We start from the raw sequence: 22,659 nt of genomic DNA, 5'->3' as shown, positions 1-22,659 counted from the left end.
TATTTGTTACCCGTATTTTCCAGTCTCGAGCTTCACCTGGTGATAACAGCGAAGGAGATCAAAATCCAGTACCCCACGCTGAAGCCCCACCTGAAATCCATTGATTTGCTGCTGAAGGCTATCCTGGAGGATCTGAACAGGAGCCCGAACGGTTGGGTGGAGGAAGTCAAGCGACACAAGGCAGAGCTGATCGAGACCTTCTACTTGACCGCGGCGGACAGGTCTAAGGTCGGTGAAGAATTCTGCAACTTCTATATTCTTTAAAGAAACCGTGCAAAATCAGGCGAAACGGTCTTGAAATAATCTTGAAAATGAACAGTTCTATCGGAGTACTATACGAACATCCGAAGAAACCGGCAAAATCTTCCTGTTACAGACTTTATAAGGATTATATATCAATTGTAGAAACTGCTCGTTAGTTCCAGCGTTAAAGTTACCGGGAAAACATTCTTTTTTCTACAGTATAATTGGTTCTATCTTTTTCTATGATATAATGTAATCAGTTCTATCTTTTTCTACAGTATAATTAGTTTTATCTTTTTCTACAGTATAATCAGTTCTATCTTTTCCCACAGTATAACATAGAAAACGCTTGTTCCATCGTTTTGTCCGCGTGCGTTCTCCCCGCGTAACGGGTTAACTCAACGTACCGTGGCTATACTCGTCCCTTAATTTTATCTCGGAACGAACACTTCTATCCGCAGGTTTTGAAAATTTTAGAGTACGACAACTTCACCGCGACTTACTGCGTGTACCCGATTTCGTTGACGTTAGTAAATTTTCCGAGCGGCTCGAACGCGACCGCGCTGAAAACGCTCATCTGCCGTCTATCGAGCCTCGTCGAGAGCTACCTGGACTTGAACGTGACCGCGATCAAGCTAGGGCTTTCGCCGAAGGACGCGGAGTTCAACTGGCACCAGTTCGACGCGAGAGCGGTCGAGTTCTACCGGCACGTCGACGCGTTGATTCATCAGAAGGATCTATCGAACCGCTCGAACTACCTGCAGAAACTGAAGAGAGACTTCCGGAACTCGTGGACCAACGATCTATCCGTCAGAGATGGCTTCGAGATCAGGTTAGCGAACATTGAACACGATTAACTAATTAACTGCGCTGTGATTTCTTTCGGAATTCCGATCGATAGGATCCATTGTTCATCACTCATTGACACTAGTTTTTGTAAATATTTACGCCGATTTTGATTGATGTACACTGACATGTACCCCAATTACCTACTATCAAATCTCTAGCTTCCACAATCTAAATAAACGAGCATCGATTCTTTTAGGAATAATAGAATGAAGTGTACAATAAATGCCGTCCGACTCGTCCGCAAAGGGTTAAAGTGTTAGCAGATTAGAGAAGTAAAGCGTTGTCCATTGATAAGTTCGATCTTTTTGCAGCGTAGGTCTGACCTCCAAGCTGTTCACCCTGTTGGAGAGTCCTCTGTTCAACGTCAAAGAGAGCAGCGGCTGGAAGAACATCTCCTCGATCGGCTGGACGTCCATGATGATCGTCGATATGGTCCAGGCCGTCCTCTTGAAAGTTTCCACTGCGAATCAACAGCCCAAAGAGAATCAACCTAACTTGTTGCTGCCCGAGACGACGAGTTTGCTCAGCGTCATCCTCTTTAACATGCGCGATCTGATCCTCGACGCGATCGATATTATCATAATAAAACCGATTAACCTTGTACGTTCTCCTCGATAATGATCTTACGACCAGTGGACAAGATGTGAATCCCTCTTATTCAAAGGTCACTGGGAACTTTCAGACTTTTCTCTCTAGCCCTTTGAACTCTGTAGATTCCAATATTGCAGCAGTTATTGTAACAGATCGAAGGAATGTTATAAAATTTCTCATTTTCATTAGAGAAAAAATTCAAAAAGTTCAAAGACTCAAAGTCACTTATAACAATAACAGGTTCTGTTCATAGGGCCCAAATTTTAAAAGCCCAAGAAAACTGTTGGAAATGCAATATGAAATAATCAAAGAATTCAAACTGTCAAAAGTTCAAAGTCACATGGTCCGATTAGGAATAAGTCGATATTAAAATAAGTCGAAACATCTTGTCCACTGGTCGCAGTTCACCCGTCCAGAGTGAAGCTTCTCTATCGTCGCCTTCGCCTTCGTTCCGTCAGATAGATATCCTGCAGTATTACAAGACCCAGGAGAAGCAATGGCCCTGCGTGCACACGCAGAGCGTGGGTGCCGTTTTGGAGCTGCGCAAGGGCAGCCGCGCCGTGATCGAGAAGATCGAGAAGCTCGGCTGCAAGCCGGACACGCTTTACCAGGAATGGAAGAGCCATCCTTACTTCTACACGGAGAAACCGGTCAAACGGCCGCCGTTCGATTGGGTCCACCTGTACTCGATGATCCGAAGAATGTCAGGGAACTTCGAGAACTGGCTGATAGCCACGGAAAAGAGTCTGTCGGACTCGCTGGGCGGACCGACGCAGGGCAAGCCGGATGTCCTCGGCGGCTTTTCGACGCTGAAGAGCATATTCGACGAGCGCTGGGAGAAAACCGATGACGACATGGGGTACGATCATCGTTTTTCAGTTGTAAAGCACTCAAAGTGGTGAATAAAATCAAGTAATCAGTTAACTTGAACTTTTATACACTCAGGCGTGAAAGTTTAACGTCATTGTAAGTTGAAAGTTACAAAACATGTTCGTTTGATGAGATTATTGAAAGTATTGAACGCATTGTTAATTTGTATTCATATGTGGATATTTATTAATTTTCTTTCAGCGATGAATTCTCTATTTTTTCACATAAACATGTAATTCTTTGTTTCGCTTTGATCTTTCATTAAAATATACTCTACTTGCATTCGTCCTGCGTTCGACGAGTACACGCTCCATTTTTCGATTTTATTGCGAGAACGATAGGCTTTTCCAACTAAACTCCATAGTTAACTGGTTAAGCAGACTGACACAGCTGGAATTTATTACACAGATACGTTCTGATCACGATCGACGAGAAGCTCGATGAAGTTGTGCCAGCGTTTCGAAGTGAGCTCAAGGCCAGCAACGTCTGGAGTCCGGATGTTTCCAATAGTGATCGAATGTTGGTTACGTTGAAGTTCCTTTCTAATGTCGTTCACAACTCAGTGAAGATAGTGTCCGATATTCTACGCAATGGTAAGTGAAGTAGCTGAATTTGCTTGGCGATCTTTGAAACTGAGAGAACATCGAGTGAAATTTCGAGTCAATTTCTCTGCTCGGTAGTTCTAGTGTTAATGAGTCTGAGAATCTTCTCGATTTTTCTCAATTCTAATGAAATAAATAATATTCTTAGTTATTAAAGGATTCACTCGTTTCTTCTAGCTCAGAAAGTCCTTATATTCCGAATATGTTGCATAACAATTCCAGAAGCCAAAACAATAATTCTCTCGATTTCTGTTATCTGAACTTAACCGCATTGCCTTCCGAGCGACTCAATCGCAGCCTCTATTCCGTCCTCATTAGATTATCGAACACCTGCTTGCAGATTTGCAGACGAGCGATCAGTTCGTCGTTCTGGATTGGCTGTCGCTGCTGGGCTTCAACGGTCTGAGTCCCATCAGAATCTATTACAAGCGGTTACCGTACATTCTGGCCACTCTGGTGAACGGGCTGGCCGACCCCGACACGGAGCGACGTGTCTCCGAATCGCTTCTAAATAAAACCAGCGTCTCCTGCGCGCGGCTGTTCTCATGGTGGTCGACCTCCGTCACTGGTCTCACGGCGGACGAGTACAGAATCCTGAAGAACTTCACGTGCGACCTCGACCCCGACCATTTCAACGACTACACGAACTTCTACCTGGACGTGTCGTCGCATTGGAGGGCGCCGGCGAAGAGTTATCGATCGTACATGACCACGGTGATCGGCGATGTTTACGATCTCGCGAACACCATCGGGAGCATCGTGCACACGGACGTGAAGATCGACGCCCCGTTCTCGAGGGCTTATCTGTTGAACCTTCTTCAGGAGCTGCGCTCTAGTTTGGAGGGTTACAACGAAACTGACGCCGACCGCCCGGTAGGTGGACATTCAGTATTTCACGGTGACATTCAGTGAATTCGATAATTGAATCGGGAATCGGGAGATGCTTGATTTCTTGCCTTATGGTTTACTTCTCAATTCTGCTGATGGAACAATTGTGTCGTTGATGATTTAGAACATTAAAAGAATTTTATATTTTGCGTCTACGTTTACTCTGGAGGTTAGAGATTAATAATTGGCAAGTGATGGTTTGTGTTAGAAATTAATAAGTAGATTTGTTGAATTTGCTTTGAAATTTTCATTTACTCTGAAGGTTAGAGATTAATAATAGGCAAGTGATACTTAGTTCATGTTAGAAATTAATAAGTAAATTCGTCGAATTTGCTTTGAAATTTGTATCGCGAGTTTGACACGTTATTACAAAATAAGGGATTAAACTATTTAAGACGCTCTGTTTTTCTGATTGAAATGAATTTCTCTTTGATTGCACCTGGTCAATGCTTTGGTCAATCTAGGCGTCGGAACCGTACGAATGGTCCGAGTACAGGCTGATCGTCGAGGGTTTGTCCGAGGTTCTGCTTCACGTCGCGGAGAATTTGAAGGATGTCAAGGTGCAGGACGATCGTATCGATATCTGGGACTTCGTCGGGAGCGGCGACGCGCGACAGTTGTTGAAGATCCTTGAGGCTCATCCTGAGGAGACGATCGGTTTAATGGCTCAAGTGATCGCGATCAGCGCGAGGACAGATACATTCTCGTACGAGAACGTGAGGAAATTGATCTGCAACGCGCGTGACCCGCTCACCTATTGGTCCACCGCGAATAGGAGTCGGTTCATCCAAGAAGTATGCTCGTTCGATCCTTACCAGTTGCTAAGGTCTGTTACCAGCGAGGAATACTACGTGAGTAACGATAGTTCAGTTATGTTCATGGCATCCAGATGTCTATTGTCAATATGCTGTGGTGATTTATAGTGCATTATATTGCTATGTTGTTATATTGCTATGTTAGTAGATTAAAATATCAATGTATTACTTTATTACCATGCTGGTGCATTGCTATATTGCTATATTTTTATTTTGGTACATTGCTATATTGCTATATTTCTATATTGGTACATTGCTATATTGCTATATTGCTATATTTCTATATTTATATACCGGTACATTGCTATATTGCTATTTTTCTATAATACTATATTTCTATATTTCTATATTTCTACATTGCTGTATTGCTACATTGCTATATTGCCATATGGTCATATTACCATACTCCCATATTGCTATATTCTCCAAAAAATGTTCCCCCGGCCGTACAATGTTCGGGGGTAGTTGTACAAAAGCGGCTTTGTGGCGAAGGCTATAGTCTAAACAAAAGAATTACTATAACTAGTATTAAATCTTACGTACTACGTGCGTGTGGCTATTAACATATATTACAATATCACAATATCGCTACATATATAAACGACAGTATACCCAAAATTTCCCTAAAAATTTCGCGAACGTCTTACAGATAGCGTTGACCAACCGAAAATCCAACGCGCCGACAATCACTCCTCTGAGCGCGTCGCTCGTTAAACTGATAGACGTCGTACTGAATCTCACGTCCGAGGTACCGGATCTGACAGTAAAATCGAACGTCCTCGATCCGACGACGTGGGTGGGTCTCTCGAACGACACCCTCGCGGAGATTCGCGAGATCGGACGGTCCTGGCCGCGTCGGCACGCAACGGACGCCAAGAACGCCGGACCGGGACAATCGGGATTGGAGAAGATGTTCGGCGCACCGGACGCCTTCGACAAGTTTGTCCGTGTCTACCAGCTTCTGGACGCCACGGTCGATTTGATGACCGGCGGGGACGTCTGGCAGAAGCTGCGGAACATTTACGAGCACTCGAAAATGAAGACCGTCCTCAGCCTGATAGAGGACACGCCGAACATCGTGCTCAGCGTCGTCGACACCCTCCTCTTCGACGCGTCCGGCAAGCTCTACCGTTTCCTCGAGCTAATCGAGCTGGGCAAGGCGCACCCCTGCGACGTCGACCAATATTTAACTATACCCGACTTCGCGAGGAAGAAGGTCCGGCTGTCCAGCATCGCGAACTTCTGCGAGAACTTCGTCCGCACCGATTCGCCGCCGTCGCTGCCTTTCATCTCGAGTAACGAGGTAATCGCCTGACCTTACGCGATAACTTCGACCCTTTCCTCTTGTTCCCTGTTCGTCGGTGACTCTTCTAGCGGTGCTCTTCTACGATCGAGCCACTCATCGGCGAAACCGGTTGGCTACACGAAGCAAAACGGAAATGCTGTGATGCACAAAGCGAAACAGAGAAATGCTTAATATTCCTCTTTAACTGCGGAGAGAGATAAACGTTGTGAAGCCTATTTTATTACAGGTGTAGCTTTAATTCGAACGTGGAGAATGTGTATAGTAGTGCAATTTTAAATAATCTTGACTGCCATTGCAATTTTTTCCTGGGTAAAGGAATTTTTTATGTTTCGGAGACAAAATATGGACCGGTCAATTGTAACTGGCTGCTTTACTTCTGGCTTTATACTGTTTATTTCTTTCTTATTTTTGCAATTTCGATTTACGATGAATCCTGTGATACGCGACAAGCACTTATTCCGATGAGGAATGGTATGCTATTCTTTGTTTCCTTTGTCGAACGACGTTTCCAGGAGAACCGACTGTCCCGCAACATCTCGAGAGACTTCAACGAGACTTACCTTCTGGAAAAGATGGACCACGCTCTGTGGACGGTGGTTCACGCGGCGTCGGGCGGCTTCAAGGAACCGAAAGTCCCGGCATGGTGGATATCCTTTATGGAGGGCACCTTCAAAGATTTCCTGGCCAAATATAGAAAAGAGGTGTGTCGAGACTTTTTATTTCATTTTATTAACCTTTGAACTGGGGATGAGGAGTCAATGCATCATCCAAACTTCGTCGGTTATATCTTAAAGTGTTCATTGGTGAATTAGTTCAATAATTAGAGCGGTGAAAATTGTTCCAGGACCCAAGGAAACTCGCTCACTTGACGGTAACGAAATTAATGAGGATCGTCGGACGCCATCTTGAAAAGGAGTGAGTCGATCGCCGAGTTTATTTATGTTTGCGAAACCTCTAGAGAAATTTGATTGAATTGAAAGCGACGACGAAGTATTTTAGAAAATGAAGAATGTTTGAAGATTCATGAAAGTGAAAATTGAAAGTATTTAGAAATTGAGTTCTCCTGTTTTCTGTCTTCCAGAGACTGCACTCCGCTCAATATTCTGAATTCTCAGCTGACGAACCATCAGCTCTACTCGGAACTCCCCTGCCAGCTGAGTCGAATGAACATATCGGCAATTCGCGACGTACTGATCCGTGATTTTCGATGGAACGAGACCGTCAAGATGGTGAGCTACACTACCAGTTTGCATGCTTTGTTTCGTGTTTAAGTTCATTTGCTGCGTCAGTTCAATCTGGACTTTCATGTACAATAAATGTCCGTAAACCTAGTGTTAAGTTCAACAAGTACTAATTTTTGCGATCCTCTTTTCCCAGATCAACGTGCAGTCACAGTTCCGCGACAAAAGCCTGCGTCAATGTACACCCGGGGTGGAGAACACGTTGCATCACGTGGTGGACATCATCGTCGATTACCAAAATGAAACCTACAGCAACACCGCCAAGCAGTGTTACCGGAATTTCTTTGGCCAGCCGCCATTTTCCAGGCCGAGGCCGTAAGTTCCCTCGAAATCAGTTTATCAAAAACCTCCACATTCAATATCCTTCGTCCATCGCACCAATCTCTCAAATATTCAGACAAAACATCTGTTTCCCAATTGACGCATCAAACTGGACATCATTCAAAACTCGATCAGAAACGATCACAAACCGTTGGATGCTCCAATAAAATACTTCCAACCACAACAGACTCAAACTCGAGACACAAGTTCCGACTCCTCCGAATTTCGTAGATACATTTTAGCGGCGCTCGGGATTCTGGACTCTCTGCGCAGCAACGTCTTCGTCCTGGACACGGCCAGGTACCACAAGAACCTCAATTGGCTGAGCAAGATGTCGGAGAAGTACGTTCAAGTTTGGAAGCCGCTGAGTGACGTGGTGCAGCCTGCCGAGGCGAAGAACACGGAGGCGTTCTTGCCCGGCGCCATGATCAACGTGAACGCCATCTTGGACGACAGGAACAGCTCTCTGTGCTGGACCAATGAGGAATGCCGCAACGCGACGCTCCTCTACGAGCGTCTCAGATCGAAGAAGGCTGGCAAGCTGCTTCGATACGACGCAAAGATGGCCGGGTATCCCCCGTTGCAGCGCGTCGCTGATCGACTTTCGCAGAGCCTCGATCTGAAGCTCATAAGTCGCAGTCTGAAGAGCTGGAGGATGGAAGCTGCGATGGACATGACGTGGCTTAGGCAGATCCTCGATCACCTGATCGTCGTTACCACCGAAGGCGGCGATCTGCTGGATCTAGCCAGTATGGTCGACTTCGACGACGTCTCTAATATTCTAGGTGCTCCGGAAGTGGTCAATGGCGTAGTCAACATACTGAGGGAGAAGACTGTGGACAAGCTTTTTGACGGGTGAGTCTGATCGGGGGATTTCTGGGAAGAGACGTCTTAGGGTAGCTAGTTAGCGAGTCTCTTTTGATTTGTGCTTTGGAGGGATCAACTTTTAGCAGTGTTCCTGAGGGAACTGGAGGTTTGACTTGAAGGTAATGGTAGTGATAATGGTACCTGATGAATCTAGAAATAGTTTAACATTGAACGAGAGTGTAATGGATTAGGTCTACGTGTTTAGATGAACTTGGAAAATTGTTGCATTGACCGAAGGTTTAGCGAATCCTTAGCTCTGTAGTTCGTTAATACGATTGATTATGAAGTTGGGTTGAATAAAGCTTGTATTAATATGAGAAAAGTGATTTGCAGTGATTCGCTTTAACTTCGCAGGATGAAAGAAATAGCGGAGGACGTTCAGCCGTTCATCGAGGACCAAGGAATCGTGAACGACATACACAGGATGATCGCAGCTCTGGAGACGATGGAAATCTTCAAGAACTTGGGCCTGCTTAACATAAAATGTACATCCGAAAGATCCTGCTCCCGATGGAGATTTCAATGCTCGGTGTCACGACCGGTGAATTTTTCTGTTCAGACCTTGTCAGAGACATGTTCGACAACTGGGACGCGGTGAGTTCGTACCTGGTGGAGAAGATCGGGATCTCGAACGACGTCGCGTCGACGCTGAGCCAGGCGAGGATCGACATGATCTCCGTGTTCATGAAAGAGAAAAGAGCTTTCAGCTTGAAGGACACCCTTTGTTCGCCGACGAAACTGAACGAGATGCTGCGCTTCAACGGGCAGATCACGGCGGAGGAGGTCAGCGACGCCATTTGCCAGCTCGAAGACGCGCGCACGCGGAGCATGATGATAGCGATGATCAAAAACTTGAATTTCGATTACATCTTCAAAACGGTGACTGCTTACTGCGAACTTGTAATAATTGAGTCGCTCGGAAGATGCGGTTGAGTCGGTTCTTCGATGTTTTCTGATTTTTCCCAGTTTTAATGGAGTAAATGATATTCTGTCTAATTATTAAAGAATTAACTCGTTCCTTCGTTTGTTCTATGGCAGAACGTCCTTTTTATAGCTTCTGAATGTGTTGTATAATCATTTCAGAAGACAAAATATTAATTTTCTGAATTTTTGAGTTCTCGACTTAACTGCATTGGTTTCTGAGAGATTCTATTCGATCAACGGAAATGATTGAAAGTAATGTTGATATCGTCTGGTCAGTTGATGAGCGCTAACGTGAAGGTCATACTGGCCAACGCGAACTTGACGGAAGCAGAGAGCAAGGCGGTGGTGGATAATATCGGCGTGATAGCGGAGCTGATGCCTTTCTTCAAAGAGAGATTTTCATCTAACATCCCATCGGCGGAGCCCCAGAAATCGAACACTGAGACGGAGGACGCGAATTATTCGATGTCCAGTGAGTTCCACGTTTTTTAACCCTTCGCACTCCACAGGTTTTCACTGGAAATACTCAATATTTCCTAATGAGCTGCAGTTGACATTTTCCAAAATTGATTTGACGAGAAGTTGCGCATACATTGAGGAAGGAAACTATTTTCTTTCAATATATCATATTAATTCGTTATACAAAGTTGAATATTAAACCTCAAACTTTACAACTTAGACTTTACGAAATTTGCAACATATGAAGCTAGATTATACATCGAATGCTTAAACAATAGAGAAAAGGAAACTATACACTCCATTGCTCAAGTTATTAGATCAGTCGTTCGCAAAATGTCGACATTCGCCCACGTAGGGTTAAGGTTTAGGGATTCCTATTCACAGTCCACCAGAAGGGAATATTAATGAACGTTTTTGAATTTCGAAGCTTCGAAGTTCCTGGAAGATGCCAGCAAAATGTTGTGCGGCGAGGCGTTGGTGTCGGACAATGGCGACTTGTACAAGATCATCTCGAAGATCGAGGACAACAGCAAAGAATACGACAGGGCGGAGCTCGATTCGTTGCCGAGTGTGTATAAACGATTAATTACTGATTAATTACTATTAGTTACTATTCTCTGAGCAATTTAAAAATCTTCGATAGCTTCATTCAGTGGATACAAGTTATTGATGACTTCATCTCGTCGGAAATGAGATGAAACTTATACCATCACGAATATTTGCATTTTGTTTGTATTTGTTAACGATTCGATTAACAATGCGTTGCGTTTCTTGTTCAGCTGACTTTTGCAGAGACACTTATAAGAGTTTCGTCGCTATGGGAGGCGGGAAGATAATATGGTCCTACGTGAAGCCGCTGTTGCGCGGGCAAATCCTCTACGCGCCCAATACAACAACAATAAACGGAGTCATGAAGCTAGCCAACAAGACCTTCGCTGAGATGGAAAATTTCGGGATGCTGATGGACAGTTTCCAGAAGTCTCTTAACCTTCTGGTGAACCTCACCACGATGAGCGACAGTCTGAACGTCTTCCAGGACATGTCCTCGGACGTCATGAAAATCGCGATCAAGTCGTTCGGCGGTGGGAATTTCGACGGTGAGTATTGTTAATATTTATTTATACCATTAGAATTTGAGTGGAACTATCAATTAACAATCGAGAACTTCTTAATCGATTGATAGTGATAGATATTATAATTGTGAACCAACAGGTGTCTAAGTAATCTAATAGTTTCTAAATTGCGACAGTCTTTTGAAGTTTGAATGAAAATTCAAGTAGTTCTCAATATTGGGTAGATATTGGATGGTCTACTAATTTCTACTAATTTCTATTAACATCTATTAATTCCAACGTGAAGAGCTTCCAGTAAATCAAAGATCAATAGTCCTAAAAATCCATTGTAAATCATCAGGACAACGTTTCTCCGTTCCAGGCGATTTATCGGAGATGAATTTCACCGAAATCTCGTGGCAACTGAAGAAATCGAAGCATCTGATCACGATGGTCGGCATGCTGAACGATTTATTGGAGTGCGTGCTGGTGAACCGAGTGCGAGGATTCCGCGACGAAGAGGAAATGGAAGCGGAGGCGCGACTGTTGATGGAGACTCGGGAGTTTTTGGCCGGCGTTGTCTTCCTGGAGAACAAGTCCGAGAGATCCAGGAGATCCTTGGATCAACAGCTGCCGCGTAACGTGGTGTACAAGATTCGAATGGACGTCGACTACGTGCAGTCCACGAAAAGGTTGAAGAATCAATTCTGGATCCCTGGGCCGGAGAGCAGCTTCATTGAGCATTTGCGGTACCTCAGAGGGTTCGTGCAACTCCAGGACTCCATCGACCGCGCCATTATCGCGGCGAAGAGCGGCAGGAGCCAGGATTGGAAAACAGTAACGCAACAGATGCCTTATCCTTGCTGGAAGGATGTACCGTGAGCTTGGCTTTTATTTTATACTGACGACTGTAAACTGCGGATTTCTGTGTTTATGGGATTCCTGTAATATTTGTTGGGAAAAATTGTTTTCTTGTTTTTCTAATTGTATTGAAAGTTTGACGAATTTTAGGTATTTGGAGTTTTAAGTTTGGAAGCTTAAATGGTTGGAATTTTAAGTTGGAGAGTTGAAATAGTTGGAATTTGAACTTTGGGAGCTGAAATAGTTGGCACTTGAACTTCGAAAGTTGAAACATTTGGAATTTAAACTCTGAAATATGAGATTCGAAGTCAGAAATTAGAAATTAGGTTGAAAATTGCAATTTGAAAGCATACAGATCTGCAGTGACGTATCGAATTACAGGTTCCAAACTACTCTGTACGAGTCCCAAGGGATCCAAGTCTGTTTCTTCTTCGCATTGATGATGTGCGTGGGTGCGGCTGTCAGGCACATCGTTTGGGAGAGGGAATCGCAAAATGCAATGGTAGCCAACCAACATTCACCACTAATTTCGTATCGAACAATATCCTCGAACTCCAATTTAATCCAGAAATACAAGAAACACAAACAAAAACCATTAAAATTCCTTCATTCTCAGGTAATGAGCGTAATGGGTCTGAAACCCTGGCGGAACACGGTCGCCTGGTTCATCACCACGTTCATCGAGCTGCTGATCGTGATGTTTTCCATCGCGCTGATCCTTTTGGCCGGCAAGATTCTACCGAAGTCCGATCCACTTTTAATTCTGACACTAATGATCGATTACTCATTCTCTATTGTAACGTTCTGGTAAGTTCTCCATATCAGTCATCACGCTGAACTGACTAACTCCACTGTTCGAATATTCTCAAATCTCAATGTTAACATAGTAAGCCGGTATAATCACTGACAATCTCCACCGAATAGTTGGATAACAATTAGAATATTCAAGATAATCAGTATCAAATAAAAACATTTGACAATTTACACAACTAGACAATCGAGTAACATAAGAATTATAATAAAATAATCAATAATTGTCTACTAACTTCCATCACAAAACTAGTGATCGTTAATGACCAAACTCATTCATTACAACGGAAATAAACAAAAGAAATCAGTACAAAATACAAAACATTCAAGATCCTCTTACCACTGAACGCGTCGAAACACTCGATTAATTCTTTACTCGAAGAATTTCATGAAATTCTTTTAATCTTCGTTCCGCGGAGTTAATCAATTTGCCAAATGAACCGCTGACATATTCCGGCGTGCTTCGCGCGACTCGCTCCTCAGCTAAATGATCCCGATCAATTTCCAGTTACATGATCTCGACGGTGTGCAGCTCGGCGAGCCTGGCCGCGATCACCACGGTGGTAATGTTTTTGCTGACATTCATGCCGTACGTCATTGTCATTGCTATGGAGGCCGTATTAGGTCTCGGGTATAAGCTTCTCATCGTAAGTTATCGTTCCGCCGTTGCGGGGGCATCCCCGTGATAAATAACGCGTTCGACCGATTCATTTTCGCAAACTACGCCGGCCGCGATAAGATGCGCGCCCTTTTGTGCGAACTTTCCCCCGTGGAGAGGAAACGATTTACGGTTCACCCGGAAAAGTGTCCGTTCAATTTCACCGGCTGAATTATCGCGTCGACTCGCATCTGATTTGCATGCCAACGCCGGCTCGATATAATTATTCATCGGCTAATTGAAGCATCCCTTTATTCCTTTCGCTCCGAACGCGTTTTAAATCGGCTGGAAGATTCGTCGCGTGGGAACTAGTTAGAATCCATTGAATAATGTTAATTAACCGTGCGAGTGCTACGAGCCTTTCCAAAAATACGCTCGAAAATCCCGAGCCTTCTCTCGTTTCAGCTCGGAAACTGGATGACGCTTTTCCATTTGCGCGTGAAAGAATTCTAAATAGTACTAGAAAATTCTAAATAGTAATAGAAAATAAATAAATAAAGTTCATTCGGTTCTATGAACCGATAAGCTGCAGTCGCGCTTTTCTATTTCTAAGCGATAAGAAAAATCAAAGTATACATTAGAGAGAAAATAAATAAATAAAGTTCATTCGATTCTACGAACCGATAAGCTGCAGTCGAGCTTTTCTATTTCTAAGCGATAAGAAAAATCGAAGTATATATTAGAGAGAAAAGAAATAAATAAAGTTCATTCGATTCTACGAACCGATAGGCTATTTTTAGACAGTATATTTCTAAACAAATTTTCAGTGTCTCAGTATGTCGACCAGCTTCTGTTACGGCTGCCTTTACGCAGCCCGGAAGGAAGTTCAAGGTGTCGGCCTAACTTGGTCCAACATGTGGGAAGAGGGCAGTCCAGGTGACTCGATGACCCTAGGCCTGATCCTGCTGATGATCGCCTTCGACGGTTGCCTCTACGCTACGATCGGTTATCTGATCGCCAGATACACGAACTCAGGTAACGACAAGCAACCCTTAGCTCTTCGTGTTAGAATAACCATTGACGGAATCTGTTTAAATTTGGTGGTGGTTTCACGAACGGTAGATACTCTAAATACTCGGCCTAATGTCTAAGTTGTTTAATCTCGTTTATCCTCCGAAATACAATGAGACGTTCACGAAGGTCACGAATACAGTGATCCACTAATCCAAAGTGTTCTGCTTCCGGTAGCACCTATACTCACCGGTACAAGGATACAGATTTCACGTGTGTCTTCATTAACGCATCTTTCCGACGAGGAATCCAAATTGCGATGGAAGTGAGAAAGCGAAGCGACACTTAAATGTTTAATCCTTTAATACTCTACAGGATTCGAGTGTGTACCGTGTCTCTACTTATTTCTCGTTTCCCTTGATCCATCTGTACCTTCTGTGTTTATTAATGAATTTCTAAATCCCCCTTTGAAGAGACTAAAGCATAATCATCTCGACTCGCGAGTTATTCGAATCAGTCTGACCAGATTGGATTTCCTTTAAATTTTCTTGTCATACAAGAATCTCTAAATAATCTCTTTAATCTTTCGTATTAAATTCTAAATTATTTTCGGTGATAGATCTCAATGTACTTAGTTTCATTCCTTTCGTTAATGAGAAAAGACCGGAGACGATCGGAGATCTATTAAAATCCTGGTTTATCGACTGCCACCGATTCAATCAGAGAACCCGAAACTTTTTTATTTTCCTATCTTCCCTTGCGCGCGTCGCTGCCGTAGGAAAGCCCACGAAATTCCCGGCGGCCCTCGAGTCATCGAGTTTCCCGGGGAACGCCGTGATTCGCTCGGCCGAGTTTTCCCCGCGAATTTCATCGCGCGTTGATGACGCGATAAAAACCTGGAAAGGAAACGGTAACCGGGTAACGATAATGCATCCGCGTGCACCGGCCTCGTAAAGTTGCCCGCGGAATTTTCGCGGGAATCCCGTCCCAACCCTCATTTTTGGAAGATTGAAAGGGCCCGAGTCGTCGATCGACGAGAGACTTTTAAGGGGTTGGAGAGGACGGATGGGAGACTCGAAGCATAAAATGTTAGCTCTGGGTACTTATTAGCTTCGGAGATATTCACCTTTGATTGCTGGAGAGTGGAAACTTCGTGTGGAAATATGTAAAGTGCTGTTTGTATTTAATATTTGATGTAGTTTGTGATTTTTTGCTTTATTGAGAATATAGGTGAATGTGATGAGTAAATGTAATAAGTGAAGGTAATAGTGAATGTAATAGTGAATATAATAGTAAGCAGAATAAATGCAATAGAAAGTTCAGCAGAAAATATGATAGAAAATATAATAGTACACATACTAGTAAATACAACAGAAAATACAATAGTACACATACCAGTAAATACAACAGAAAACACAATACAAAATATAACCAAAAATATAACAATAAATCCAATAGTAACCACAACAGCGAATACACTATGAAACACAGCAGTAAATATACTAGAACAAGAAATACATCTCAAACTACAACGATTACGACAAACAGAAACAAAATTTCTTACAGTCCACACGACGGAGCTTTCCAACGTTCAAAGTTTAATATCTCAACAACTAAATACCCGGGGCTAAAAATTTTCTATTCGAGCTCCTACATCTTTCCTCTGCGTTCCCTGAAAATTTCCCGTCGATCAGCGAGAGGTGATCTCCGCAACAACAGCGAAAGATGTCGGTGACCTAGCGGCGAAGTCGATGGAAAAACGGAGCAGCCATTCGGCTACTAATTTTCCAGGCAAGGGCTTTCACGATTTGAGGTCCCGTAGCTTATGGTGGGCCGACGTGCGTTCTCTCTCTGGCAGGCCGAGCTACCTCGCCTTCGTCAACAACCTCTATTTCACTAACGACGTTCTCCACCCTTCAGCCACTTACCAAGGTATTGCACTCGCAAGCTCTCTTCCGCTCTCTTGCACGATGTTTCCGAGCTTCTCTCTCTCTTTCTATTTCTCTTTCTCGTTGCTTCTCTACGCTCTTTTCGCTTCTGGAATCAACGAAACGCTATATTTTATTTACTCGTGCTTTGCCATCGTCGTCCGAATGTTCGCATTTTCTGTTAAGCTAAATTGGTGATTAGAGAACATAGCTCACCGAGTGATTTCCTCGATTCCTTCTGGTGATTCTACGGAATCGAAGGCTGCATAGTGATGGTATCGATGGTTCATAATTGTTAGTAAACTGATGAGCTTTGTGTGAAAGTTTGTTCAAAGGTTTGAGAATGTATTTGGATAAATGGTGTTATTGTAGAATGATTTCTCGAAAGGGACACTACAAATCAGTACACTTTGAATACTTTGTTTCTTGAAAATTCCGTGCATTCTCTGCGATTTTGCAGGTTTGAGTTTCTCATAAATGAGTGAAGACCTGGAGTTTGATTGCGATGTACTTTGTATTAGATGTAATTCATGATTTTCGGTTGGATTTTGTTCGATTTATAGAGATATTTTGAATCTTCTCCATGAAGCAGTTGCATTCTGGTTGTTATTTCCCAAGATGTCCGAAGAGACTTATTTTTCACTCCAGTGTATTCATTTACTTGCTTCTACCTTGATTCAAGAAACCTCGTTTCACAGGAAGCAAATTAGATTTGAATTTTTCACGTTTCGAAAGCGTTCCTTTTTTTCCCCGGTGTTTTTAGTATTCTAGCATACCTCTCGAACTTGTTTATGCTAATGTTCCTCTTCGGTTCAAGAATTTCCTCCGTGCAATGGAGAGAAAATTGCATATAAATTGTTCATGTTTCGAGAACAGTTCTCTTCTTCCTTTTGGTATTTTGCACGTGACGTATACTCCTACTCCGACGGATCCATTTAATTCCCCTTGTTATTCGCACTTACCGAAGCATCAGGGACTGCATTAAATGATCATGAATCTTCCGAATAAGCCGTTCCTTCGGCAATGTTTTAATTAAGATAATTCTCCTCTTAAAAACTCTTTCGAATTTCAGTTCTATTCGAATCTCCTGAACGTCTACATTCGTTGACTAATTTAACCCTTTGCACTCGAAAGTTTCTCACTAGAAATCAGACGATATTCTTTGAAACTAATTAATGAGGGAACACGTACAAAGAACGAAAGTTATTTTATTCCGATATTTCATGTATTGATGCATCATACAGAGTTCAATATTATATATAAGACTTTATAATTTTGCAAATCGAATCAAGCGGTGACTGAAAGTCATCTCTCGAGTGCGAAGGGTTGAGCTTCGAATATCTCGTGGACACAATGTATCATTCGAAAAAAACGGATGAACCCTTCGGTCCGTCGAATGCCACTTACCTCTCGTTCACGCGGAAATTTCGCGCTCAATTCCTTTTACATTTAATACGTCGGGATTCGCGGAGGCACCAGCTCGGAAGACACGAAAATTGCGCGGACGCGCCCGGAAAGATGGAACGCCGGCTGATCTGCATAAACGTTTCCATCCGTTTCGTAAAATTCCGGCGAGAAGGAGCTGTTCGGATATTTGGACTGCGTCGGATATGCAGATGCTCGTTGTTGCTCGCTGGGAGCGGAGGATTCGCTTAATTCAGCGGTTCCTAATCTTTTTCTTCCCTTGCACCTCTCGATTAAGCTTTTCAACGATGAGTACCACTGTCTCTCGTAAACTCCTAGCCATCTCTTAAACAAGTTTGTTTTTTTTTCGAATTTCTTCATGCTAGTTAAACTATCGAACGACTACAATCGAGATAGACACTGTATTAGACTCAAATTATTACTGAACACCTTTTTATCGCAATGTATTTAGTGAACACAATGGAAACTATAATTTCACGCTAAGAAATACCGTCAAAATAGGAATATTATTTAGTATTTAACTTTTTATTGCAATGTCCTTACTAAACACAATAGAAACTCTAATTTCACAGTAGAAGATACCGTGAAAGTCAATCTACACACGAAAAAGGGAAAAATAAAAGTGAAGAAGAAGATTATTCTAACTTCCGTTCGTTAGTAGGTGCACCACAGGTTGGGAGCCGCTGTCTTAATTTATTCGACGCCCGGAAATTCTTCCCGATAGCCCACGCGTTGACATTCTCCCCCCGATTCCCTTGTAAACAGTCGAAAAGTCACCGCGATTCGAATCACTCGCGTTATATATTATGCATTCATTCGCGTTTCCCTCGCGAAACGCTTCCAGATTTACATTCTACGGTCTGGCCCGTTTCCGCGAGTCATCGGACACACCGGGGCTCGCCGGTAAATGTAGAACGTGATCTTAAGGAACTGCATAAGTAATGAAAGAAGCAAACTTTTATTAAAACGTCCCGCGGCGGGGGAATGGAAATCGCGCGGCGTCTCCCGGGCAGTCCTCGATATTTTCACCCGGCCATTCGTCTCGCTGTAGATTACCATTCAAATTAACCGCGGACCGATGAAACTTTTCAGAATGATTCACGACCGATTTCCTACCAATCTCGAGATTCTCTCATTTGTTTAACACTAGGTTTACGGAGTGCGTCAATTTGATACTGAATTTATAAACATTACTTGGCAAACGTTCATGTCGGTTTTAGTTGATGCGGTTACAAGGATACGTATCGTAAGAACCTAATTTTAAATCCCTAATTTCCAAGGTCTGAATGGTCGAACATCAATTTTTCTAGGAACAACCTAATGTTAAATCGCTTAACACTTTATGCGGCACGAAAATCTTAAGCGTTTTCCCATAGAGTTTGTCTTTTGTAGCAAAGAAAAGTAGGAATACTTATGAATTGTTTGGCGTTGCAACGTTTGCGTTACACTATTATCAACTTAGTTGCCTTATTAAACATTTTTATTTCACATCGGTTGTCTTGTGTGTTACGATTGTTTTTTAGTCATTCAGAAGCGTCAGTCACCAGTGGCTGACATGGCGCTTAACGTGTTAAGATCAACCGTTACGGCAAGCGGCGCGATGGCGACTCTTCGGTATACTGCTTCAAAATGGCGGCATATCTGTTCGTAGAATCAAAGAGGTTTATTCTTCTTCCTTCCAATTGTTTATTCTTGTCTACTTAGACGTGGAAATAGAACGATCGCGTTGTTTCGAATTTTTTAATATCGATTACAGAATACCAATAATTCTATAGGTTCATAATCTAATTGTGCTGTGTATCTGGACGTAAAACTAGGTGAATAGAAATGATTAGGTGACCTTGTTCGATAGGGTATACAATAATTAGTTGAAGGGTAATCATTGATAAGGCTAGCGAGCTTTAGAGAATCAATTTCTTCATAATTTAAAAAGGAAAAGAAAATCGGTTGGTAATCTTAATTCAATTGAAGATTTCAATTCTTTCAATTTTGCTTTAACTTCTTCACTCACCTCTCTGATAAAGGACATGTTTTATAATAATGAACTCATCAGTATTATCTTCTTTCAAATATTTCTCGATTACGTAGACTTGTGATTGTACCAAAGTAGAGGCAATGCTACGTTGCATGTGTTGCATGGATCGCATGACTCCTTCCGATCGGACGTATTTGTCAATCGAACGATCGTCTCGAGAGAAATCGATGGTAACGTTTGCAATGAGAAACTTACTCGAGACTCGTGCTTGTTTTTTCGTCAATCCTGTTTCGACTTGCTTCCTCGAGGATTCGATTAGCTGTACAGATGGTAAGAGCTTGCTTTCACGTTCGCGAGGAGGGGATCGGTTGATATTTTCCGTTGAAAACGTTTGTTCTCTGCGGGACACGGGGTACAGATGAGGAGAGCGACGCGAGCAGTTTGGTAGTGAACGAGAAACAAACGGGGGTCAGTTTCAAGGAGGTGAGGAAGGTCTACAACAGCGACCAGGGCGAAGTTGTGGCCGTCGACAACTTCACTTTGAAGCTCTGCGAAGGGGAAGTGACCAGTCTTCTCGGCAGGAACGGCGCTGGGAAGACAACCATCATGTACGTAAACATCGATCCACTTAACGTGTACATAGCCAAAGTGGAATTCGATTGTAGATTTTATCAGTAAACCTACCGAGCAGTTAGACTTTTCAAAATTCTTCTATAGAAACTTGAATAATGCATCTATTTATATTTCAATTGATTTATAATTCAGTTTGCGTGTTGTTAACCCTTTGCACTCGAGAGGTGACTCTCAGTCACCACCTGATTTGACGAAGTAAAATTATAAAATTTGATATTTAATATTGAACCGTGTATAAGGCATCGGTGGAATTAGTGGGATAAAAGAGCGTCGTTTCTCAATTGACTTGTGATTTCTCTGTGAGTTAATTTTAAAAAATATCATCTTCGTCTCGTTAGAAAATGTTAAGTATTTCTAACGAAATACTTCCAAGTGCAAAGGGTTAATACATCGATAATTACGGAATCGGGAAACTGAAACCAGTGATTCTACAGGGTGTTCAAGTAGTTCTAGTATTAAGGGTTCAAACGGCAGCCAGCGAAATGCCGGAGGATCCCGTCATCATTCTCCGTCTTTCGAGTGTGTGCTTTCGTTTCAGCAAGATGCTGACGGGGATGCTGGACCCGACCACCGGCGAGATTTGTTTGAACGGCGAAGAGGACTGCAAACCCGACATAGGGGTCTGCCCCCAGGATAACGTGCTCATCGGTACTTTGACGCCCAGGGAACACATGATCTTCTACGCGAAACTGAAGCGGCCCAAGGAGAGCGTTAATATGCAACGGAGCGTGGACGAGTAAGTCGATCGGCAAACTGTCTTTATGAATTCCATTTTCACGGATCATCGTCCACCGCTTCCAGCTACGGAACCTTCGAGGAAATTTCGGATTACACCCATGAATCGAAAAACTAATCGGTTGTTACTTCGATTGGTACTTGGCGAAAATGAACTCTCGAAAGGCTCTTCGCGTAGAACCGAGAAGGAAATTCGTATATTGAAATGGTACCCGTAGATTGTGACTTTGGTGAACGGTAGTTAAACCAACTTTGAAGTTTGAACGAAGGATTTTAAAGTGAACCTTGAATACTAGGGGAAAGATTATTGCGCGTTGCTGATGGTTATTTGGATAACGAAACTATTTATTTGGAAGTTCGCTGTAGATGGGAATGTTTGATGTTGATATTACATTGGTATCAAAGGAACGATTTCCTAAAGTGAAGTTCGTCTCAATTCCTCGCAAATGAAGAAATCCTTCGACCCCTTAAAAGGAAAATATGAGAGATTATATATATTTAATTAATTAGAATATTTTCTATCATTAAATACTATCCAACAAATATATACAAACCAACCTCCATCAACAATTCCATCAACACGTCGACGTAAATAGCATCTATATCCTCCAAAGCACAAAGTAGTCGCAAACAACGCCAACAACTCTATTTCAAAAGTATGGAATCTCGATCGATCTCCCAAAGAATCACCAATCAACAAAAGAAATTGTTCTCGTCGTCCATCAATGTCAAATCGAACCACCATATTTCTATCGTTCGCAGGATGCTAACATCGCTGGAGCTAGGCAAGCAGGAGCACGAGCCGGTGCACCGTCTGTCAGGTGGCACGAAAAGGAGACTCTGCGTGGCGCTGGCCTTCCTGGGCTCCCCGAAGATGGTGATCCTGGACGAGCCTGGCGCAGGGGTGGATCCCGCGGCGAGACGCAGGATCTGGCGGCTGATCGATCAGCACAGGATCGGCAGGACGGTGATATTGTCGACTCATCACCTGGACGAGGCTGACATGCTCAGCGATACGGTGGTGGTGATGCACAAGGGGAAGATATTGTGCACCGGCTCGCCGTTATCCTTGAAGATGACGCACGGCCGCGGATACAGACTGCTCGTCTCGTTCCCCGGGGAGCAACGGGACTCGGCCACGGACACCGTTCAGAGGAAGAGAATCGAGAGCCTGAAGAGCGTCATCGAGGAGGTGATCCCCAACGCGGAGACCAGCGAAATTTCGGGCACCGAGGTCGTCGTCACGCTGCCGTTGCAAGGGAAGAATGGCGTCAACAAGTGAGGATTTACTGCAGTTTTAACAGTAGAACTACCGAGCATTTAACACGATTAACCCTTTGCACTCAATATTTTTCATGAAAAATATTCATTACTTTCTGACTAAATATTAACGATATTTTCCGCAAGTAGCATATTTGATTATCTATAGATTAAGAGGCAGAACTATTTTACTTCGATGTACGTGTTGATACTTTTATTTTGATAATTTAATTTTATTCCTGGTGCAATATTGGAGCCTACGGAGTTCAAAGGGTTAATATTTCCCCATTCAGTCGGGCTCTATTTTCGTTTAAAATCCGAACAACGTTGAGAATATAAGAAATGTTGTCTACGCGTGTTCCTTGTTTCCGAGCATTGCGCAGAGTTTTAAAGGA

General features: G+C 43.1%; 1 protein-coding gene and 1 long non-coding RNA gene across 9 annotated transcripts in view; one reads left to right on the top strand and one right to left on the bottom strand.

The window, feature by feature from the left end:
* The window catches only part of ldd (lipid droplet defective), a 68,096-nt gene that overhangs the window by 19,703 nt on the left and 25,734 nt on the right, over positions 1-22,659 (top strand). For 5 of the 7 annotated variants that reach the window (XM_031983737.2, XM_031983736.2, XM_031983739.2 and 2 more), the window contains exons 11-37: positions 24-228; positions 705-1,075; positions 1,404-1,692; positions 2,142-2,542; positions 2,962-3,146; positions 3,496-4,028; positions 4,508-4,894; positions 5,508-6,161; positions 6,677-6,865; positions 7,009-7,079; positions 7,246-7,393; positions 7,542-7,720; positions 7,958-8,581; positions 8,948-9,078; positions 9,153-9,472; positions 9,794-9,989; positions 10,404-10,544; positions 10,756-11,073; positions 11,411-11,906; positions 12,271-12,391; positions 12,506-12,696; positions 13,208-13,346; positions 14,125-14,332; positions 16,100-16,240; positions 20,055-20,244; positions 20,808-21,005; positions 21,767-22,282. In XM_031983737.2, coding sequence (XP_031839597.2) covers positions 24-228; positions 705-1,075; positions 1,404-1,692; positions 2,142-2,542; positions 2,962-3,146; positions 3,496-4,028; positions 4,508-4,894; positions 5,508-6,161; positions 6,677-6,865; positions 7,009-7,079; positions 7,246-7,393; positions 7,542-7,720; positions 7,958-8,581; positions 8,948-9,078; positions 9,153-9,472; positions 9,794-9,989; positions 10,404-10,544; positions 10,756-11,073; positions 11,411-11,906; positions 12,271-12,391; positions 12,506-12,696; positions 13,208-13,346; positions 14,125-14,332; positions 16,100-16,240; positions 20,055-20,244; positions 20,808-21,005; positions 21,767-22,282 — 7,542 coding nt within the window. Of the gene's footprint in view, positions 1-23; positions 229-704; positions 1,076-1,403; positions 1,693-2,141; positions 2,543-2,961; positions 3,147-3,495; positions 4,029-4,507; positions 4,895-5,507; positions 6,162-6,676; positions 6,866-7,008; positions 7,080-7,245; positions 7,394-7,541; positions 7,721-7,957; positions 8,582-8,947; positions 9,079-9,152; positions 9,473-9,793; positions 9,990-10,403; positions 10,545-10,755; positions 11,074-11,410; positions 11,907-12,270; positions 12,392-12,505; positions 12,697-13,207; positions 13,347-14,124; positions 14,333-16,099; positions 16,241-20,054; positions 20,245-20,807; positions 21,006-21,766; positions 22,283-22,659 lie in introns of those variants that run through there. The other 2 variants (XM_076368300.1, XM_076368302.1) reach the window with 2 other exon arrangements.
* Positions 6,741-22,659, bottom strand: part of LOC116430081 (uncharacterized) — a 125,498-nt gene continuing 109,579 nt past the window's right edge. The window contains exon 3 of one of the 2 annotated variants that reach the window (XR_012998769.1): positions 6,741-6,844. This is a non-coding gene — a long non-coding RNA (uncharacterized LOC116430081). Of the gene's footprint in view, positions 6,845-16,291; positions 16,346-22,659 lie in introns of those variants that run through there. The other variant, XR_012998770.1, reaches the window with a different exon arrangement.

Source organism: Nomia melanderi, chromosome 6, assembly GCF_051020985.1.
Source record: "Nomia melanderi isolate GNS246 chromosome 6, iyNomMela1, whole genome shotgun sequence".
NCBI classification, from domain to species: domain Eukaryota; kingdom Metazoa; phylum Arthropoda; class Insecta; order Hymenoptera; family Halictidae; genus Nomia; species Nomia melanderi.
This window is presented reverse-complemented; position numbering and strand designations above follow the sequence as displayed.